Source organism: Hyla sarda, chromosome 1 (assembly GCF_029499605.1).
Source record: "Hyla sarda isolate aHylSar1 chromosome 1, aHylSar1.hap1, whole genome shotgun sequence".
NCBI classification, from domain to species: Eukaryota; Metazoa; Chordata; class Amphibia; order Anura; family Hylidae; genus Hyla; species Hyla sarda.
This window is the reverse complement of record NC_079189.1, coordinates 240,406,613-240,429,339: the sequence shown is the minus strand read 5'-3', so window position 1 is coordinate 240,429,339 and position 22,727 is coordinate 240,406,613. Positions and strand designations below refer to the sequence as shown.

General features: G+C 44.2%; 1 protein-coding gene across 13 annotated transcripts in view; it reads right to left on the bottom strand.

The window, feature by feature from the left end:
- TEX15 (testis expressed 15, meiosis and synapsis associated) overlaps positions 1-22,727 on the bottom strand; it is a 153,999-nt gene that overhangs the window by 79,987 nt on the left and 51,285 nt on the right. For all 13 annotated transcript variants that reach the window (XM_056569470.1, XM_056569449.1, XM_056569483.1 and 10 more), the window contains one exon: positions 14,337-14,502. In XM_056569470.1, coding sequence (XP_056425445.1) covers positions 14,337-14,502 — 166 coding nt within the window. The remainder of the gene's footprint in view (positions 1-14,336; positions 14,503-22,727) is intronic.

The window sequence follows — 22,727 nt, the reverse complement described above, 5'->3', positions numbered from 1 at the left end:
GCCATGTGGTGTAGACAGTGGCGTCTCCAGCATTCATATTTAGCGGGGGCACATGGGAGGCCAGTGACGAAAGTGGGGGGGGCAATTTTAAAACGTGTGTGTGTGGGTATGTGTATGTATATATATATTTATATACATCACAAATACATATATATATATATATATATATATAGGTACAATAGAAGGCAACTGCAGCACACCAACTTAAAGTGCAAGGAAGTGATTTATTCCCGAAAATACAGGCAACGTTTCTGTGGCCTCACACCACCATTTTCAAGCATTTTCTGCTTGAAAATGGTGGTGTGAGGCCACAGAAACGTTGCCTGTATTTTCTGGAATAAATCACTTCCTTGCACTTTAAGTTGGTGTGCTGCAGTTGCCTTCTATTGTACCTACAAGTTTTGGATCCAGGACCGGGATCCCTGAGACCGCTTGCACCCATTTACTTTTTCCTCACTTCAACCTGGGAGTGCTGCTCTACAACTCTTATATATATATATACACACACACACATACACTGTGCAGAACATGTTTAATTAAAAAACATTTTTAAAAATTTAATTTAAAATCTTCATACATTCTTGTTGCACAATGATTTTTTTTTTCCCGTTTTTGCTGTCGATTTTTGGGTAAAATGACTGATGTCACTACAGAGTAGAATTGGTGGTGCAAAAATAAGCCATCATATGGATTTTTAGGTGCAAAATTGAAAGGGTTATGATTTTTAAAAGGTGAGGAAAAAACAAAATTGCAAAAACGGAAAAACGCTATGTCCTTAAGGCGTTAAAACTTTTGGACACTACCATCAACTTTGATAGCGGCATCTAAAGTGTTAATGTCAAACATCCGCCTGATTGGTGATATCTGGCATTAGTCGAGGGTTCTAGCTAATGATTTATACAACACAGTGGGAGCAGGCTCTGTGCGTACACATACGCCTTGTGTCCTTAGGTCTCATTTACACAGATGGATCCCCAGCATATTTTACGCTGCGGATCCCCCGACAATGGACCCTACAGTGCTGCCTCCATCTGTGCCTGCTCATAACGGCAATCCTCCGCTACGAGCAGACACGCTTTGATGTGTATACCCGCACACATCGCGGATGCTCTCGGCCTAGCTCAGAGAGCAGGAGGAGCGGCCATGATGTGCGCAAGTATACACATCAAAGCGTGTCTGCTCGTAGCAGTGGATTGCTGTTATGAGCAGGCACAGATGGAGGCAGCACTGTAGGGTCCATTGTCGGTGAATCTGCAGCATAAAATACACTGTGGACCCATCCCTGAATGAGCCCTTAGGGTACGTTCACACGTACAGGATCTGGTGTATATTTTCTGCAGCTGATTTTGCTACCTACTGAAGTTAATGGGTTGCAAAATCAGCTGCACAAAATATGCAGCAAAAATATGCAGCTGATCCTGTACATGTGAATGTACCCTTAAGGGGTTAATGATAAACTAGCAGTGTGTTGACATGTTGTCCTTCCAGAGGGGTCACTTTCCCTCCTCCAGTATTCACAGGTTTCCAACAGGTCACATTACCAGAACAATTTATGGAAAAATCGCGGCAAAAATTGTGCGGCTTTAAAGCTATTTACGAAAAATAGCGGTAAAACTGCGCAATTTTGCCGCAATTTTTCCCAAAAATTGTTCTAATAATGTGACCTGTGGACACTGAAGGAGGGAAAGTGACCCCACTAGACTGCTACTATACACATGACCCAGCCCCAGGATATACTGCTGATCAGGGGGGAGAGAGGGAGGACACGGAACATCACTCACCTCACATGAAGCTGCTCTGTGTTCTGGAGGCCTGTCGGCTCTCGCCCCGTCCTCTTCAGTGCTGGGGGCGGAGCCATAATCAGGTACCTTCATCCCTGCTCTGCCTGTCTCTGCTAATGATACGCAGACCAGGAGCAGCGCAGGGATATCCCAAGCAGCTGCAGCGGGCTCTTTACCCAGCCGGTCAGTCCGCCACTGGCCCCGATACTAGTATCGGGACATCCCTATTTATTTTAAATTGGGGGGGGGGGCACAAGGGGGACACGGCCTGATCTAGGGGGGGCCCTCTCTGGCCCCCCCCCCAACGACGCCACTGGGTGTAGAGACGGGAAAGAATGCGCTGTGTGCACACTTCCCATGGCTCTATCTAGCAATCGGTTGGGGGCTGAACACTCAATCAAAACTTATGATAAGTGCCCATTTGAAGCTTTCACCATGTAGTTTTGACAGCATGTAACCTTATTGTTCAGATAAATATATGTACAGGGTGGGCCATTTATATGGATACACCTTAATAAAATGGGAATGGTTGGTGATATTAACTTCCTGTTTGTGGCACATTAGTATATGTGAAGGGGGAAACTTTTCAAGATGACCATGGCGGCCATTTTGAAGTCGGCCATTTTGAATCCAACTTTAGTTTTTTCAATAGGAAGAGGGTCATGTGACACATCAAACTTATTGGGAATTTCACAAGAAAAACAATGATGTGTTTGGTTTTAACGTAACTTTATTCTTTACAAGTTTCTGACCACTTATAAAATGTGTTCAATGTGCTGCCCATTGTGTTGGATTGTCAATACAACCCTCTTCTCCCACTCTTCACACACTGATAGCAACACCGCAGGAGAAATGCTAGCACAGGCTTCCAGTATCCGTAGTTTCAGGTGCTGCACATCTCGTATCTTCACAGCATAGACAATTGCCGTCAGATGACCCCCAAAGATAAAAGTCTACGGGGGTTAGATCGGGAGACCTTGGGGGCCATTCAACTGGCCCACGATGACAAATCCACTTTCCAGGAAACTGTTCATCTAGGAATGCTCGGACCTTACAACCATCTTGCTGGAAAAACTCAGGGAACGTGCCAGCTTCAGTGCATAAAGAGGGAAACACATCATCATGTAGCAATTTCGCATATCCAGAGGCCTTGAGGTTTCCATTGTTGAAGAATGGCCCCACTATCTTTGTACCCCATATACCACACCATACCATCAATTGGGATCTATTCAATGTGGGTTAGTGTCAGACTAATAGCGGTGGTTTTGCTTGTTAACTTTCACCATTCACATAAAAGTTTGCCTCATCACTGAACAAAATCTTCTGCGTAAACTGAGGGTCCTGTTCCAATTTTTGTTTTGCCCATTCTTCAGCACCTGAAACTATGGATACTGGAAGCCTGTGCTAGCATTTCTCCTGCAGTGTTGCTATCAGTGTGTGAAGAGTGGGAGAAGAGGGTTGCATTGACAATCCAACACAATGGGCAGCACATTGAACACATTTTATAAGTGGTCAGAAACTTGTAAATAACTCATGAAACAATAAAGTTACGTTAAAACCAAGCACATCATTGTTTTTTTTGTGAAATTCCCAATAAGTTTGATGTGTCACATGACCCTCTTCCTATTGAAAAAACTAAAGTTGGATTCAAAATGGCCGACTTCAAAATGGCCACCATGGTAACCACCCATCTTGAAAAGTTTTCCCCCTCACATATACTAATGTGCCAAAAACAGGAAGTTAATATCACCAACCATTCCCATTTTATTAAGGTGTATCCATATAAATGTCCCACCCTGTACAATTTATTTGAAAAAGCCTTTTTGGACACTGTCACTTTTTTTTTTTATGTCGCGGTCTCGTGCAAAAAAAAAATAAATAAAATTTTCCCTGATCATTCTGCATTCAACACGCCATAATGAAAGTTAAAACAGAATGTTAGAAATCTTTGCTAATTTAGTAAAAAGAAAAAACTACAATATTACAATGACATAAGTATTCAGAACCTTTACTCAGTACATAGTTGAGACACCATTGTCAGTGATTACAGACTCTAGTCTTCTTGGGTATGATGCCATAAAGGTTTCACACCTGGATTTGGGGATTCTCTTTCCTGCAGTTCAAAAATAAATTCAATCTTGGTTTGATCAGATCAGAGAATCTTGTTTCTCTCAGTCGTAGCCATGTTAACATGGTGGAACTTCCGTGCGGAAATTACTGCCCAATTACTTCAATAGGATTCCGCTGTCCAATTAAATAACGGATTTTCCATAGCAAGTCCGCATTCCGCAAAGTTTAAAGACCTCTTTTAAAATTAAGCGAATTGCGGTTGGAATCCCATTAAACTCAATACCACAATTTTGTCGAAATTCCATTCAGCAACCTTTGTGGAATTGAAATTGTGCAGAATTGCAGAAATTCTGCCATCTTAACATGGCCTTTAGAGTCTTTTAGGTGCTTGTTTGCATATTCCAGGTGAGCTTTCATGTGTATTTTACTGAGGAGTGGCATGCTTTCTGTCTACCCTCCATAAAGCCAAAGTGCTGTATTGCTGGTTCTGTAAGTTTATCCTATCTGTACACAGGAGATTCATCCGTTTCTCTGCATAGACTTATGGAAAAATGTACGGATATTTTCCTTTTAACCCGTCCAGGACGAAGAGCGTACAGGTACATCCTCAGACGCTGGTACTTAAGGACCCAGGGCATACCTGTACGCCCTGATCCCATAAACGGGGTTTAAACCCTTCTCACCAGAAGAGAACGGGTTAAACCCCATGGGTCCCGGTTGCTACTGGCAGCCAGGAGCCATGGCTAATGCCGGGCACCGCAACGACGAGAGGGTCCTCACCTGCCTCCCTGTCTTCTGATTAGCGATCTACTGCTCCATCTACTGCTAGAGCAGCAGAGTACCGGTTACACTGATCAATGCTATGTTATGGCATAGCATTGATCAGTGTAAGAAATCAGAAGATTTTATGTTTTAGCCCCTTGTGGAGGCTAAAAAAGAAACCAAAAAGTGTACAAAAAAAGTTCATAATAGTGAATTAACCCCTTCCCTATTAAAAGTTTAAATGACCCTCCTTTTCCCATTTTTTAAATAAAACAATAATCATATGTGGTAATGACGTGTGAAAATGTCCGAACAATAAAAATATAACGTTAGCTGAACTGCACGGTCAATGGCGTACACGTAAAAAAAAATACCAAATACCAAAATTGTGCATTTTTGGTCACTTCATATACCATAAAAATTAATAAAAAGCGACAAAACAAAAATGGTATCGATAAAAACTACAGACCACGGCGCAAAAAATTAGCCCTCATATATCCCCTTATGCGGGAAAAATAAAAAAGTTATAGTGGTAAGAAGATCGCAATTTTAAACCTACAAATTTTGGTGCATGTAGTTAGGATTTTTTTAAAGTAGTAAAATAAAATAAAACCTACATAAATTGTGTATCCTTGTCACCACGTGGACCAACAGAATAAAGATAAGGTGTCATTTTTACCGAAAATTGCACTGCGTAGAAATGGAAGCCCCCAAAAGTTTCAAAATGGTGTTTTGTTTTTTTCAATTTCACCCCACAAATATATATTTTTCTGTTTTGTGGTAGATTTTGTTATTAAACGATTGATGTCACTACAAAGTACAATTGTTGGTGCAAAAAACAAGTCCTTATATGGGTCTTTAGGTACAAAATTGAAAGTGGCATGATTTTAAGGAGAGGAGGAAAAAACGCAAAAACGAAAATTGGCCTGGTCCTTAACCCCTTAAGGACAAAGCCCATTTTGACTTTAAAGGAGTACTCCGGTGGAAAACATATTTTTTTTTAACTGATGCCAAAAGTTAAACAGATTTGTAAATTACTTCTATAAAAAAAATCTTAATCCTTCCAGTACTTATTAACTGCTGAATACTACAGAGGAAATTATTTTCTTTTTGGAACACAGAGCTCTCTGCTGAAATCATGACCCCAGTGCTCTCTGCTGACACCTATGTCCATTTTAAGAATTGTCCAGAGTAGGAGAAAATCCCCATAGAAAACATATGCTGCTCTGGACAGTTCCTAAAATGGACAGAGATGTCAGCAGAGAGCACTGTGATCATGATGTCAGCAGAGAGCTCTGTGTTCCAAAAAGAAAATAATTTCCTCTGTAGTATTCAGCAGCTAATAAGTACTGGAAGAATTAAGATTTCATAATAGAAGTAATTTACAAATCTATACAAAACAAAGAGGATGTGCAGCTCACAATTAACTAGCCGATGTAAGGAGGTTGTGCACCTACACCTGGTGTTGGGATATGCAAAATAGATTTAAATAGTAACCAACCCCTCAAGACTAGTACCAGTTGCCTGATACATAGATGAACAATATAAATAGTAAATACCTTGATCGTGCTTCAATTACAAGATACAAATTTTGAAAAAATAATTAATTTATTTAAAATACAAAATAGTATATTTTAACCTCATAGCACAGGGTCTTTGTGCAGAGGAGAATCAGATATAATATTTAAAACATAAAATCAAATTGAGAACAAACACTGATAACTAAAAATGAAGAAATAATAATGAAATTGAATGCCACTTCCGGTAATCCGGCAACTGATATTCCAGAAATGATCTAAAGTCCTGTAAATGATATGGGATTCCGGTAACTGAATGCAAATAGATTAAATATAATAACCAGCCTAATGCGAGTTCCAACATAGCGTCACCTAAGGATAGATGGTGAGGTCCGCAAGTCCTGGATGGTAAAAGACGCTGGCATGCGTCACCCCGGCGGTTTGCCTGCCACAGACCGGATTGAATAGAAGCCGCTTCCAAGATGGTTCGCTGTAGATGGTATCTAGCGATGGATTAATGCAGACCTTGTGGTATCCTACTAGCGTGTGACGTCCAAGGCGCTTGGCAATGCTGCCTGGAGGTTGAACTCAGATGGTGTTGCTGGTTTAGCACAAAATGATGTTCAAGATGTCACATGCCTACTGAGGAAAGGGCCGTGTTTTACATATAAGAGCCCTGAAACACGTATAGGTGTATCCAAGTTGTTTATTATATCACCGATACCTAACCACGCACTTACCTGAAGGTCTTGAACATCATTTTGTGCTAAACCAGCAACACCATCTGAGTCCAACCTCCAGGCAGCATTGCCAAGCGCCTGTGACGTCACACGCTAGTAGGATACCACGAGGTCTGCATTAATCCATCGCTAGATACCATCTACAGCGAACCATCTTGGAAGCGGCTTCTATTCAATCCGGTCTGTGGCAGACAGACCGCCAGGGTGACGCATGCCAGCGTCTTTTACGATCCAGGACTTGCGGACCTCACCATCTATCCATAGGTGACGCTATGTTGGAACTCGCATTAGGCTGGTTATCATATTTCATCTATTTGCATTCAGTTACCGGAATCCCATATCATTTACGGGACTTTAGATCATTTCTGGACTACCAGTTGCCGGATTACCGGAAGTGGCATTCAATTTCATAATTATTTCTTCATTTTTAGTTATCGGTGTTTGTTCTTAATTTGATTTTATGTTTTAACTATTATATCCGATTGTCCTCTGCACAAGGGCCCTGTGCTATGAGGTTAAAATATACTATTTTGTATTTTTAAAAAATTTATTATTTTTTTCAAAATTTGTATCTTGTAATTGAAGCACGATCAAGGTATTTACTATTTATATTGTTCATCTATGAATCACGCAACTGGTACTAGTCTTGAGGGGCTGGTTAATGTTTAAATTTAATTTACAAATCTGATTAACTTTCTGGCACCAGCTGATAAAAAAAAAAAAAAAGGTTTCCACCGGAGTACCCCTTTAAGGACACAGCCATTTTTTGCAAACCTGACCACCTTCACTTTATGCGTTAATAACTTTGAGTTGCTTTTAATTCTGAATTTGATTCAGAGATTGTTTTTTCGTGACATATTTTACTTTATGTTGGTGGTAAATTTCCGTCGATACTTGCATAATTTCTTGGTGAAAAATTTCAAGATTTCATGAAAATGTAGAAAATTTTGCATTTTTCTAACTTTGAAACTCTCTGCTTGTAAGGAAAAATAGACATTCCAAATCAATTATATATTTATTCACATATACAATATGTCTACTTTATGTTGGCATTATAAAGTTGACATGTTACTTTTTGAAGACATCAGAGGGCTTCAAAGTTTAGCAGCCATTTTTCAAAATTTTCTCGAAAAATTCTAAATCTTTATTTTTCAGGGGCCATTTCAGTTTGAAGTAGATTTGAGGGGCCTTTCTGTGAGAAATCCCCCATAAATGACTCCATTATAGAAACTGCACCCATCAAAGTATTCAAATTGACATCCAGAGTTTGTTAACCATTTAAGTGTTACACAGGAATAGCAGCAAAATGGAAGAGATAACTCAAAATCTGACTTTTTTGCAGTAACATGATCTTGTAGCCCAATTTTATTCATTTTTACAAGGGGTATAAGGAGAAAAATCCACCCAAAATTTGTAACCCAATTTCTCTCGAGTATGGAAATACCTCATATGTGGATGTAAAGCGCTCTGTGGGTGCACTACAGCGCTCAGAAGGGAAAGAGCAACGTTCGGATTTTCGAGAGAGAATTTTGCTGAAATGGTTTTTGGTGGGCATGTCGCATTTAGGAAGCCCCCATGGTGCCAGAACAGCAAAAAAAAAAAAAACACATGGCAAACTACTTGGGAAAATATATCAAGGGGTACAGAGAGCCCTGACAACCCACAGGTATTTGATGAATTTTCGTTGAAGTTGGACGTGAAAATTTTTCATTTTCACGAGGGGTAATAGGAGAAAAAGTTTGAATCTGTGTAGCTCACTTAGCAATTAAGAGATATACCCGAGGTGAACTGGTGTTACCTTCACCCAGAGGTCTAACACGTGTTATATAGTAAAGTTGATAAATCAACTGTAAGCCAGTCCTCAAGGTATATTGGATATAAATAGAAAAATAGAAAAGAAAAAGAGATGGAAAAGGGGTGATCCTGATATATAAATAAATATTTATTAGAATGTTCACAATTATGTTGATTAATCACTGATATTCGCTGTCCCTGCAGGGCCCTAGCATGGGACATAGATATCAGCGAAAATAAAAATAAATAAAATTACATTAATAAAAACTTGCATCTATATGAATAGATCTATGATATATAATATAGTCAATAATGCGCTATTCAATAACAGAGTTCTGTATTTTTTTCAATAGCTGGAAAGTTCCGATAGCTAGGTAGTGACAAAATGTAGCAATCTTTGTAGTTCCAATGGCTAAGTAGTAACAGAGTTCAGCAAAGTTCAGATGTACCAATCTTAATATATGATGAAATAACAGTCATTGGTGGTACAGTGTTATAAACTGTAGCAAGTTATTACTTCAGATCACTTGATGTAATGAATGGATACGAGGCCTGATGCACAGCACCACTCACCGCTCCTGACGCCGTCTAGGTACCTGGCTGGACGGGCTGGTGTGGAGTTGTCAGTCTCCGGCGATGCCCGGTGTCTCTGCTAGCCGTGCGGATCTCCTTCTCCTTTGGTCCTCGGCTGGCACGGGTGGCACCGGCCTTTCAGGTGTGCCGTGGATCGTGAGTTGGTCCGGGGAGACAGCAGTGATAGAAAAAAGTGGCAATGTAGTAGCAGCAGTGGCGATGTAGTGGCAGCGGTGAGAGTAGGTGCGGCGTGCCTCGTGTGAACTGAGCGCTGTGCGCGCGTAGTGCAGCGTGGTCCTGAAACTAGGGACTTCCAGCAGTTGCAATAAGATCGTTTAATAACGCTATATTGAAGATGAATTCAGATGAATTTAGGTATATGCAAGTCTATGGCTAGATTCTAGACGCGTTTCAATGCCTTGGGCATTTTCCTCTGTAGAAATATAGTTATAGTTAATATACTCAGGAGCGGTGAGTGGTGCTGTGCATCAGGCCTCGTATCCATTCATTACATCAAGTGATCTGAAGTAATAACTTGCTACAGTTTATAACACTGTACCACCAATGACTGTTATTTCATCATATATTAAGATTGGTACATCTGAACTTTGCTGAACTCTGTTACTACTTAGCCATTGGAACTACAAAGATTGCTACATCTTGTCACTACCTAGCTATCGGAACTTTCCAGCTATTGAAAAAAATACAGAACTCTGTTATCGAATAGCGCATTATTGACTATATTATATATCATAGATCTATTCATATAGATGCAAGTTTTTATGAATGTAATTTTATTAATTTTTATTTTCGCTGACTTCTATGTCCCATGCTAGGGCCCTGTAGGGACAGCGAATATCAGTGATTAATCAACATAATTGTGAACATTCTAATAAATATTTATTTATATATCAGGATCACCCCTTTTCCATCTCTTTTTCTTTTCTATTTTTCTATTTATAACCAATATACATTGGTTTACAGATGATTTATCAACTTTACTATATAATAGGAGATAAAGCCCCCTGAAATTTGCAACCCCATCTCTTCTGAGTATGGAAATACCTGACATGTGGATGTTACTACAATGCTCAGAATAGAAGGAGCAAAATTTGGCTTTTGGAGAGAGAATTTTGCTGAAATGGTTTTTAGGGGGCATATTGCAATAAGGAAGCCCCCATGGTGCCAGAACAGCAAAAAAAACACCCCACATGGCACACTATTTGTGAAACTACACTCCTCAAGGAATGTAACAAGGGGTGCAGTGAGCCTTAACACTCAACAGGTGTTTGACAAATTTTCATTAAAGTTGTACGTGAAAATGAAAAATTCGATTTTGTTCACTAAAATGCTGGTGTTAACCCACATTTTTCATTTTCACAAGGGGTAATAGGATAAAAAGACCCCCAAAATTTTTAACTCCATTTCTTCTGAGTATGGAAATACCTCATATGTGGATGTAAAGTGCCATGTGGACGCACAACAGGGCGCAGGAGTGTCATTGGGCTTTTGGAGAGAGAATTTGGTTGGAATATAAGTAGTGGGCCATGGGCGTTTACAAAGCCCCCTTGCTGCCAGAACAGTGGACCCCACCCCCCCCCCCCCCACATGTGACCCCATTTTGGAAACTACACCCCTCACTGAATGTAATATGGGGTACAGTGAGCATTTAAACACCACTGGCATTTGACAGATTTTTGGAACAGTGGGCAGTGCAGATGAAAAATTACATTTTTCATTTTCACGGACCACTGTTCCAAAAATCTGTCAAACACCTGTGGGGTGTAAATGCTCACTGTACCCCATATTACATTCCGTGAGGGATGTAGTTTTCAAACTGGGGTCACATGTGGGTGTTTTTTTTTTTAGCGTTTATGTCAAAACCTCTGGTATGATCAGCCACCCCTGTGCAAATCCCCAATTTAGGCCTCAAATGTACATAGTGCTCCCTCACTCCTGAGCCTTGTTGTCCACATATCAGGTATTTCCGTACTCGGGAGAAATTATGTTACTTATTTTGGGAGACTTTTTTTATTTATTTTTTTTAAACGAACATGCTGGTGTAGCCCCAGTTTTTTATTTTTCAGAAGTGGTAAAAGGAAAATAAGCCCCCAAAATTTGTAACCCAATTTCTCCCGAGTACAGAAATACCCCATATGTGGCCCTAAACTGTTGCCTTGAAATACAACAGGGCTCTGGAGTGAGAGAGCGCCATGCGCATTTGAGGCCTAAATTTGTGATTTGCATAAGGGCGGCTGAGGCCATGTTCAGATGGTGGAATGACCGCACAGAAAATTTCCACCGACAGCAGAGCACTGGCAGAACATGCCGGCGCTATAAGTGCTGGGAAGTGCACTGTCTCATAGGCAGCAATGCATTTCTGTGTGGACTCCGCATAAAGAATAGACATCTCTATGCTTACTGCGGACTCCAGGATTGGGATTCTGCCGTGTGCACAAGAAAGTATGAGGGTGCTGGGCCGCAAAAGTTTGTTTGAGCCGCCACAAAATTGACAAAGTCCTCACTGAGAAAAAAAACATAAAGTCCATTTCAGTGAGGACTGTGGAGTCACTTTGGATTCCTGGGCAGCCAACAAACCCCGAAATCAGTGGCTCATAACCATTTGGACTGGGGTCCAGGCGGCATCACCTAAATGGGGAGACGGGGAATTGTATAGGGAACAGGGTCACTAGTATGGGGACCTCTACTGGCATTGCCCTGCGGCACCGCCTTCTGGGGGCTTATCATCACTGGATGATGACAAGGGGGAGGAGGAAGAAATGTGGGGTCTTTCTCCTCTCCCTCATTGGCCCACGGCGTATGCCTCAGACACCGAAACACCTTTGGGGTATTTATATTTTATGGAGGGGTGTAAGTGTTTTCACTTTATTTCAATGTGTAGTGTAATGTTGTGCAATGTTGTGTTTTTTATGTTTACTGTAGGCTTTTTTTGTGGTGCAAGTTTAGTTTTTTTGCACTTTTTGGGGAGCATTTGGGGTCCGTGCCACCAGCGACTATTCTGCGCTGTGTGGCAAGACCGCACCCCGTGTGCAGACTGTGCTGATTGCTGATCAGTGAATTGTTACTGTTTTTTGGGTGCAGGTTTTTTTTTTTGCGCTTTTTTTGTGGGTGTTTGTGGTCTGTGCCAACAGCGACTGTCCTGCGCTGTGTGGCCAGACCACAGACTTCCCCCAACAACAACAAAAAAATCCCTGTACCCCAAAAAAGTGCTGATCAGAAAAAAATCACTGATCAGCAATCAGCCCAGTCTGCACATGGGGTACAGTCTGGCCACAGAGTGCAGAACAGTCGCTGGTGGCACGGACCGCATATGCCCCCCAAAAAAGTGCAATAACAAAAAAGGAACCCCATAAAAAGCTAGGGGCAGTCAGCAGACCAGTGGTCACCAAAGTGTGGCCCTCCAGGTGTTGCAAAACTGCAACTCCCAGCATGCCCAGACAGACGTTGGCTGTATGGGCATAATGGGAGTTGTAGTTTACCAACATATGGATGCAACAGTTTAGAGACCACTACATAGTGGTCTCCAAACTGTGGTCCTCCAGGTGTTGCAAAACTACAACTCCCAGCATATCCAGACAGTCTGGGCATGCTGGGAGTTGTAGTTTTGCAACATCTGGAGGACCAGTTTAGAGACCACTAACTGTTTAGTGGCCCAGACTGTCAGGGCATGCTGGCACTCCGTGCACCGCCGATCCTGCCGCAAGCCCACCAATCCCGTTCACCCGATTGTGCGGAATAGTCAGATTGGGTCCCAGGGTGACAGGCAGAAGTGGTGTCCCGCCAGACACACCAGGAGTCCAGCTGATTAACCCGCGCAGTGCAGCAGTGTCAGGATCTGTCCAGAGCAGGAGAAAATCCCTAGAGCAAACCTATCCTGCTCTAGTCAGTCTCTGACACGGACAGAGGTGTCAGCAGAGAGCACTGTGGAAAGACAGAAAAAAAATTCAAAAAGAAAAACATTTCTTCTGTAGCATACAGCTGCTAATAAATACTGGATGGATTAAGATTTTTTAATAGAAGTAATTTACAAATCTGTTTAACTTTCTGGCATCAGTTCATTAAAAAAAAAAAAAAACTAATTCCACTGGAATACCCCTTTAAGGTGAAAATTTACTTGGTCCTTAAATATTAACTCTCATTAAAACTAACTTTTGCTATTGCACTCCTTAAGGTTAAATAAAAAATATTTCTAATATACTTTGTTAAAAAAAAAAATGAAGTTCTCTATGTTTTATGTTTATAAAAGCTCAAGAGTACATTGTCCCCCCCATCTCATACACAGACTTTGGACCGAAGCCTAAACACAGGAAGTGCAGCCTGGAGTGTGAGGGGGTGTGTCCAACCAACAGCATATGGCAGTTAAGTGTGAGAGGAGCTATGATTGGATGAGGCTGGAGACACCCCTCCCTCAGCACTCCAGGCTGCACTTTCTGTGTTTGGACTTCGGTCCTAAGTCTGTGTATAAGGTGGGGAAAAATGTGCTCTTGAGGTTTTTTTAAACACAAATAAAACATAGAAAACTTAATTTTTAAAAACCAAGTATATTAGAAATATATTTTATTTACCATAAGGAGTGCAATAGCAAAAATTTGTATTAACGAGAGTTACCCTTTAAGGGGTTAATATATTGAAAACATTAAAAAAAATTGTTTTCACATTCTCATTGTGGGGTATTGAGTGCAAATTGATGGGGAAAATTTGATCTTTTTCTATTTTAGCACAAGGCCACAACATAACTTGCTGAGACCCATATCGCATTGCACAGCTGTTTGCTCCCTGCAGATTTCATACTGTTAAATCAATCCAAAATAAATAGTGGAACATAGAATTAAATCCGAACTGGTCCGGAGCATCAAATCCGCAGCAGATACAGTACGTGTGACTAGACCCAAAAGACATAACTGAAAAGCAGCAATAATCTAATCTAAAAGCAATTAGAATTTTTAAGAGAAATCCATGAATAATAAACTGGTATTCATCTGTTTGTGCGGTCACTTAATCATATTTCCAGTTTCCCTGCCTAAAAGCAGCAGATTTCTTATGGAATCTTATGGAAAAACTTTTACAAAACTCTTTACCTCTTTTCAAAAAACTTTTCAGTTAAATGGTCATTGATGACAATTTTAATTTTTGAAAATGTCCATGAAGAGTTCAACTCAGAGGCCACATTAAGTCTTCCCTTATTTAAGGTGTCCAAGATTTCACTAAACTCCCTCCTGTGTGGTGAACAATTTAGCAAACAAACTGAAATAAAATGAAAAGAAGAATTAGAACAAATTTACCAAATACAACATAACATGCTTATGAATAGATTTTTAGCTATATGTTTTAAATCAGGATACTACAGTATACACAACAATTTATCAGTGAACTATAAGGATACAGTGAACTATAAGGATACAGTGAACTATAAGGATACTGTACTTTCAGATGTGGTGGATGAAGAATATTTTATCTACAATCAACTGAAGACTCACCCATGGTTCCTTTATAAGCAGTCAAGCTTTCCCCTGATGGGATCTCCCATAATCAAATACACAGGATAAGGGATAAGTAGTTGATTGTGGGGGGTCCGACCGCTGTCAGTGAGGAGTGCATATAGTCTATCGGTGCTCCCATAGAAAGGAATGGAGCGTGTGCAGTCTACCGATAGACGATATGCGCTCCTCACTGACAGCGGTCCCAGCGGTCGGACCCCCCACAATCAACTACTTATCCCCTATCCTGTGAATTTGATTATGGTTTTAACCCATGTTTCCAGCCTTTTTTTCTAAAAGAAATATGGCATCACAACATATTTCAAATAAGGTGCTTGATTAAAGGGGTATTCCAGGAATCTTTTTTATTTGACTATGGTACAGGGGCTGTAAAGTTAGTGTAGTTCCTCATATAGTGTCTGTACCTGTGTGTGACGGTTTTCTCACAATTCTTATGTGATTTTAACTCCAATATTTATTTTTACCAGCATACAAAGTGACTGTTGTCTCGGATTTTTCCCAGCATGCAATGCGGCCGAGACCTGAGTCACTAGTCAGCTGATGACAGGGAGCCTGTCTGCTTCAATGGGTGGAGGGATCAATCTGCAACTAATGCAACAGCTGTAGGCACCCTGATTGAAAACCACAGGTCTTTGAGTGGATGCAGCTCATTTATGTTTCAATGGGTGGGGTGGCTGATGTGTGGGAGGGAGGAAAATGGAATTATGGGATTTGTAGTTAAAAAAAAAGAAAAGTCAAACAGGAAATACAAGTTCACAAAAAGCTGGCCACAGTGTTATGGTAATCTCACTGTTACGCCGAGCGCTCCGGGTCCCCGCTCCTCCCCGGAGCGCTCGCTTCACTCTCGCTACCGCAGCGCTCCGGGCAGCTCCACTGACCCGGTGCGCTGCGATACCGTCTCCAGCCGGGATGCGATTCGCGATGCGGGTGGCGCCCGCTCGCAATGCGCATCCCGGCTCCCGTACCTGACTCGCTCTCCGTCTGTCCTGTCCCGGCGCGCGCGGCCCCGCTCCCTAGGGCGCGCGCGCGCCGGGTCTCTGCGATTTAAAGGGCCACTGCGCCGCTGATTGGCGCAGTGGTTCCAATTAGTGTCTTCACCTGTGCACTCCCTATTTATACCTCACTTCCCCTTCACTCCCTCGCCGGATCTTGTTGCCATTGTGCCAGTGAAAGTGTTCCCTTGTGTGTTCCTAGCCTGTGTTCCAGACCTTCTGCCGTTGCCCCTGACTACGATCCTTGCTGCCTGCCCCGACCTTCTGCTACGTCCGACCTTGCTTCTGTCTACTCCCTTGTACCGCGCCTATCTTCAGCAGCCAGAGAGGTTGAGCCGTTGCTAGTGGATACGACCTGGTCACTACCGCCGCAGCAAGACCATCCCGCTTTGCGGCGGGCTCTGGTGAAAACCAGTAGTGACTTAGAACCGGTCCACTAGCACGGTCCACGCCAATCCCTCTCTGGCACAGAGGATCCACCTCCTGCCAGCCGGCATCGTGACAGTAGATCCGGCCATGGATCCCGCTGAAGTACCTCTGCCAGATGTCGCTGACCTCACTACGGTGGTCGCCCAGCACTCACAACAGATAGCGCAACAAGGCCACGAGCTGTCTCAACTGACCGTGATGCTACAGCAGCTACTACCACAGCTTCAGCAATCATCTCCTCCGCCAGCTCCTGCACCTCCTCCGCAGCAAGTGGCCGCTTCAGGCCTACGACTATCCTTGCCGGATAAATTTGATGGGGACTCTAAGTTTTGCCGTGGCTTTCTTTCACAATGTTCCCTGCACTTGGAGATGATGTCGGACCAGTTTCCTACTGAAAGGTCTAAGGTGGCTTTCGTAGTCAGCCTTCTGTCTGGAAAAGCTCTGTCATGGGCCACACCGCTCTGGGACCGCAATGACCCTGTCACTGCCTCTGTACACTCCTTCTTCTCGGAATTTCGTAGTGTCTTTGAGGAACCTGCCCGAGCCTCTTCTGCTGAGACTGCCCTGTTGAACCTGGTCCAGGGTAATTCTTCCGTTGGCGAGTACGCCGTACAATTCCGTACTCTTGCTTCAGAACTATCCTGGAATAATGAGGCCCTCTGCGCGACCTTTAAAAAAGGCCTATCCAGCAACATTAAAGATGTTCTGGCCGCACGAGAAATCCCTGCTAATCTACATGAACTCATTCATCTTGCCACTCGCATTGACATGCGTTTTTCCGAAAGGCGTCAGGAGCTCCGCCAGGATATGGACTTTGTTCGCTCGAGGCGTTTTTTCTCCCCGGCTCCTCTCTCCTCTGGTCCTCTGCAATCCGTTCCTGTGCCTCCCGCCGTGGAGGCTATGCAAGTTGACCGGTCTCGCCTGACACCTCAAGAGAGGACACGACGCCGCATGGAGAATCTCTGCCTGTACTGTGCCAGTACCGAACACTTCCTGAAGGATTGTCCTATCCGTCCTCCCCGCCTGGAAAGACGTACGCTGACTCCGCACAAAGGTGAAACAGTCCTTGAAGTCAACTCCGCTTCTCCACGTCTTACTGTGCCTGTGCGGATATCTGCCTCTACCTTCTCCTTCTCCACTAAGGCCTTCTTGGACTCCGGATCTGCAGGAAACTTTATTTTGGCCTCTCTCATCAACAGGTTCAACATCCCAGTGACCAGTCTCGCCAGACCTCTCTACATCAATTGCGTTAACAATGAAAGATTGGACTGTGCCGTGCGTTACCGCACGGAACCCCTCCTAATGTGCATTGGACCTCACCACGAAAAAATTGAGTTTTTGGTCCTCTCCAATTGCACTTCCGAAATTCTCCTTGGACTACCCTGGCTTCAACACCATTCCCCAACCCTGGATTGGTCCACTGGGGAGATCAAGAGTTGGGGCCCCTCTTGTTCCAAGGACTGTCTTAAACCGGTTCCCAGTACTCCTTGCCGTGACCCTGTGGTTTCCCCTGTAACCGGTCTCCCTAAGGCCTATATGGACTTTGCGGATGTTTTTTGCAAAAAACAAGCTGAGACTTTACCTCCTCACAGGCCTTATGACTGTCCTATTGACCTCCTCCCGGGCACTACTCCACCCCGGGGCAGAATTTATCCTCTCTCTGTCCCAGAGACTCTTGCTATGTCTGAGTATATCCAGGAAAATTTAAAGAAGGGCTTTATCCGCAAATCCTCCTCTCCTGCCGGAGCCGGATTTTTCTTTGTGTCCAAAAAAGATGGCTCCCTACGTCCTTGCATTGACTACCGCGGTCTTAATAAAATCACTGTAAAAAACCGCTATCCCCTACCTCTCATCTCTGAACTCTTTGATCGCCTCCAAGGTGCCCACATCTTTACCAAACTGGACTTAAGAGGTGCCTATAATCTCATCCGCATCAGAGAGGGGGATGAATGGAAAACGGCATTTAACACTAGAGATGGACACTTTGAGTATCTGGTCATGCCCTTTGGCCTGTGCAACGCCCCTGCCGTCTTCCAAGACTTTGTTAATGAAATTTTTCGTGATCTCTTATATTCCTGTGTTGTTGTATATCTGGACGATATCCTGATTTTTTCTGCCAACTTAGAAGAACACCGCCAGCATGTCCGCATGGTTCTTCAGAGACTTCGTGACAATCAACTTTATGCCAAAATGGAGAAATGTCTGTTTGAATGTCAATCTCTTCCTTTCCTAGGATACTTGGTCTCTGGCCAGGGACTACAAATGGATCCAGATAAACTCTCTGCCGTCTTAGATTGGCCACGCCCCTCCGGACTCCGTGCTATCCAACGTTTTTTGGGGTTCGCCAATTATTACAGACAATTTATTCCACGTTTTTCCACCATTGTGGCTCCTATTGTGGCTTTAACCAAAAAGAATGCCAATCCTAAGTCATGGCCTCCTCAAGCGGAAGACGCCTTTAAACAGCTCAAGTCTGCCTTTTCTTCGGCTCCCGTACTCTCCAGACCTGACCCATCTAAACCCTTCCTATTGGAGGTTGATGCCTCCTCTGTAGGAGCTGGAGCGGTCCTTCTACAAAAAAATTCTTCCGGGCATGCTGTTACTTGTGGTTTTTTTTCTAGGACCTTCTCTCCGGCTGAGAGGAACTACTCCATCGGGGACCGAGAGCTTCTAGCCATTAAATTAGCACTTGAGGAATGGAGGCATCTGTTGGAGGGATCAAGATTTCCCGTTATTATTTACACCGATCACAAGAACCTCTCCTATCTCCAGTCTGCCCAACGGCTGAATCCTCGCCAGGCCAGGTGGTCTCTGTTCTTTGCCCAATTTAATTTTGAAATTCACTTTCGGCCTGCCGATAAGAACATTAGGGCCGATGCTCTCTCTCGTTCCTCGGATGCCTCGGAAGTAGAGCTCTCTCCGCAACACATCATTCCCCCTGACTGCCTGATCTCCACTTCTCCAGCCTCCATCAGGCAAACTCCTCCAGGGAAGACCTTCGTTTCTCCACGCCAACGCCTCGGAATCCTCAAATGGGGTCACTCCTCCCATCTCGCAGGTCATGCGGGTATCAAGAAATCCGTGCAACTCATCTCTCGTTTCTATTGGTGGCCGACTCTGGAGACGGATGTTGTGGATTTTGTGCGAGCCTGCACTGTCTGTGCCCGGGATAAGACTCCTCGCCAGAAGCCCGCTGGCCTTCTTCATCCTCTGCCTGTCCCCGAACAGCCTTGGTCTCTGATTGGTATGGACTTTATTACAGACTTACCTCCATCCCGTGGCAACACTGTTGTTTGGGTGGTCGTTGATCGATTCTCCAAGATGGCACATTTCATCCCTCTTCCTGGTCTTCCTTCAGCGCCTCAGTTGGCAAAACAATTTTTTGTACACATTTTTCGTCTTCACGGCTTGCCCACGCAGATTGTCTCGGATAGAGGCGTCCAATTCGTGTCAAAATTCTGGAGGGCTCTCTGTAAACAACTCAAGATTAAATTAAACTTTTCCTCTGCATATCACCCTCAATCCAATGGGCAAGTGGAAAGAATTAACCAGGTCCTGGGTGATTATTTACGCCATTTTGTTTCCTCCCGCCAGGATGACTGGGCAGATCTTCTACCATGGGCCGAATTCTCGTATAACTTCAGAGTCTCTGAATCTTCCTCCAAATCCCCATTTTTCGTGGTGTACGGCCGTCACCCTCTTCCCCCCCTCCCTACTCCCTTGCCCTCTGGTTTGCCCGCTGTAGATGAAGTGACTCGTGATCTTTCCACCATATGGAAAGAGACCCAAAATTCTCTTTTACAGGCTTCATCTCGCATGAAAAAGTTTGCCGATATGAAAAGAAGAGCTCCCCCCATTTTTGCTCCCGGAGACAAGGTATGGCTCTCCGCTAAATATGTCCGCTTTCGTGTCCCCAGTTACAAACTGGGACCACGCTATCTTGGTCCTTTCAAAGTCTTGTGCCAAATTAATCCTGTCTCTTACAAACTTCTTCTTCCTCCTTCTCTTCGTATTCCTAATGCCTTTCATGTCTCTCTTCTTAAACCACTCATCATCAACCGTTTCTCTCCCAAGTTAGTTTCTCCCACTCCTGTCTCCGGTTCTTCTGACGTCTTCTCAGTGAAAGAGATACTGGCCTCCAAGACGGTCAGAGGAAAAAGGTTCTTTTTGGTGGATTGGGAGGGCTGTGGACCTGAAGAGAGATCCTGGTAACCTGAGGATAACATCCTAGACAAAAGTCTGCTCCTCAGGTTCCCAGGCTCTAAGAAGAGGGGGAGACCCAAGGGGGGGGGTACTGTTACGCCGAGCGCTCCGGGTCCCCGCTCCTCCCCGGAGCGCTCGCTTCACTCTCGCTACCGCAGCGCTCCGGGCAGCTCCACTGACCCGTTGCGCTGCGATACCGTCTCCAGCCGGGATGCGATTCGCGATGCGGGTGGCGCCCGCTCGCAATGCGCATCCCGGCTCCCGTACCTGACTCGCTCTCCGTCTGTCCTGTCCCGGCGCGCGCGGCCCCGCTCCCTAGGGCGCGCGCGCGCCGGGTCTCTGCGATTTAAAGGGCCACTGCGCCGCTGATTGGCGCAGTGGTTCCAATTAGTGTCTTCACCTGTGCACTCCCTATTTATACCTCACTTCCCCTTCACTCCCTCGCCGGATCTTGTTGCCATTGTGCCAGTGAAAGCGTTCCCTTGTGTGTTCCTAGCCTGTGTTCCAGACCTTCTGCCGTTGCCCCTGACTACGATCCTTGCTGCCTGCCCCGACCTTCTGCTACGTCCAACCTTGCTTCTGTCTACTCCCTTGTACCGCGCCTATCTTCAGCAGCCAGAGAGGTTGAGCCGTTGCTAGTGGATACGACCTGGTCACTACCGCCGCAGCAAGACCATCCCGCTTTGCGGCGGGCTCTGGTGAAAACCAGTAGTGACTTAGAACCGGTCCACTAGCACGGTCCACGCCAATCCCTCTCTGGCACAGAGGATCCACCTCCTGCCAGCCGGCATCGTGACACTCACAACACAGCCATTTAGCCCCAAGACAAGCGCAGATCCTTCCTAATCATGTCCATTACTGTCTGCCAGGTACATACTAAAATCACCTCATGGGGGATAACCCCTTTAAGGGGTACACTCTATCTTGAAACAAGAGCAACACATGTCTGATATGCTCATAGCAACCAATTACAGCTTAACCTTCTTTTTTCTAGTACAATTTAGCTGTAATTGGTTGCTCCAGGCAAAACAAGGCATTTTTTTTTTGTCTCAGGCAAAAGATTAAAGGAGAGAACTTTGGCAAAAATGAACTTCTCCCCTATCCACAGTAGCACTTGCTCCATTCTTTTCCGAGGGAGCTGCGAAAAGACCCAAGTACAGCACTCAGGCATCATCGGCGCTCCCATAGAAATGAATGGAGCGTATGCCATCTAGCGGTAGAGAGCCGCGGGTGATTGAGGGGAGTCCCAGCGGGACCCCCCCAGATTAGATACTTCTCCCCTATCCTGTTAATAGGAGATAAGTTAACTTTTAAGTTCTCCTTTAGTAAGTTAAATTAAATAAATTAAATCTGTTTTCTAGACATTATTTATTGGGACAATTTTAGCTGAGAAAATTTTATAACTTTTGACAAGTACAAATAAATAGGTGTCTCCTGCTTTTGGAGGCGTTCTGGTTTAGCCCACGTTTCAAGGCTCTTTAATGGGTCAGAAACTAGGCCAGATTTACTTATTGACATTATGCCAGAATTCTAACACAACTTGCACCTAAAAACTGCTTTACATGCAGTACTGCAAATTTATAAGTTTTAGAGACATTCAGCAGCATCCGGCAAAAGGTGGGTGGCTTAACCCCTTAAGGACGCAGGACGTACTCAAATGGCCCCTTTTCCGAATCCTTAAGGACTCAGGACGTTTGAGTACGTCCTGTCAAATCCCGGCCCCCCGCCACTAGCCGGAGGGGAGCCGGTGCCCGATGCCTGCTGAAATCGTTCAGCAGGCATAGCGGCATATCGCCCAGAGGGGTCATGATGACCCCCAATGTCGGCGATGGCAGCAGACCGCTGTACAATTCAGCCCAGCGATCTGCGGCGGATTCCGGGTCAATCGGGTCTCCAGTGACCCGGAATTACTGGCTGATCGGGGCCGTCTCTGACGGCCCCGAACAGCCATGGCCAGCAGGGGTGAGGTGGCACTGGTGCCACCTCACGATCGCCCTGATTCTAATTAGACACCCTGAATTAGACAGTTTTTCAGTAAATCTGGGTTGTTTACTTACAGGTGCTACCTCCAATACGTGGCTCTAATAAGACAGGTTTTCTGGTGGAGAGCTAAAATACTAATGGAGAGATTTATCAAAACCTGTCCAGAGGAAAAGTTGCTGAGTTGCCCATAGCAACCAATCAGATCGCTTCTTTCATTTTTGAAAAGGCCTCTGAAAAATGAAGGCAATCTGATTGGTTGCTATGGGCAACTCAGAAACTTCTGCTCTGGACAGTTTTTGATAAATCTCCCCCTAAAAAAGCTCACCAAAGGCCCCTTTCAGGTTACATTTTCAGGCTTCATGTT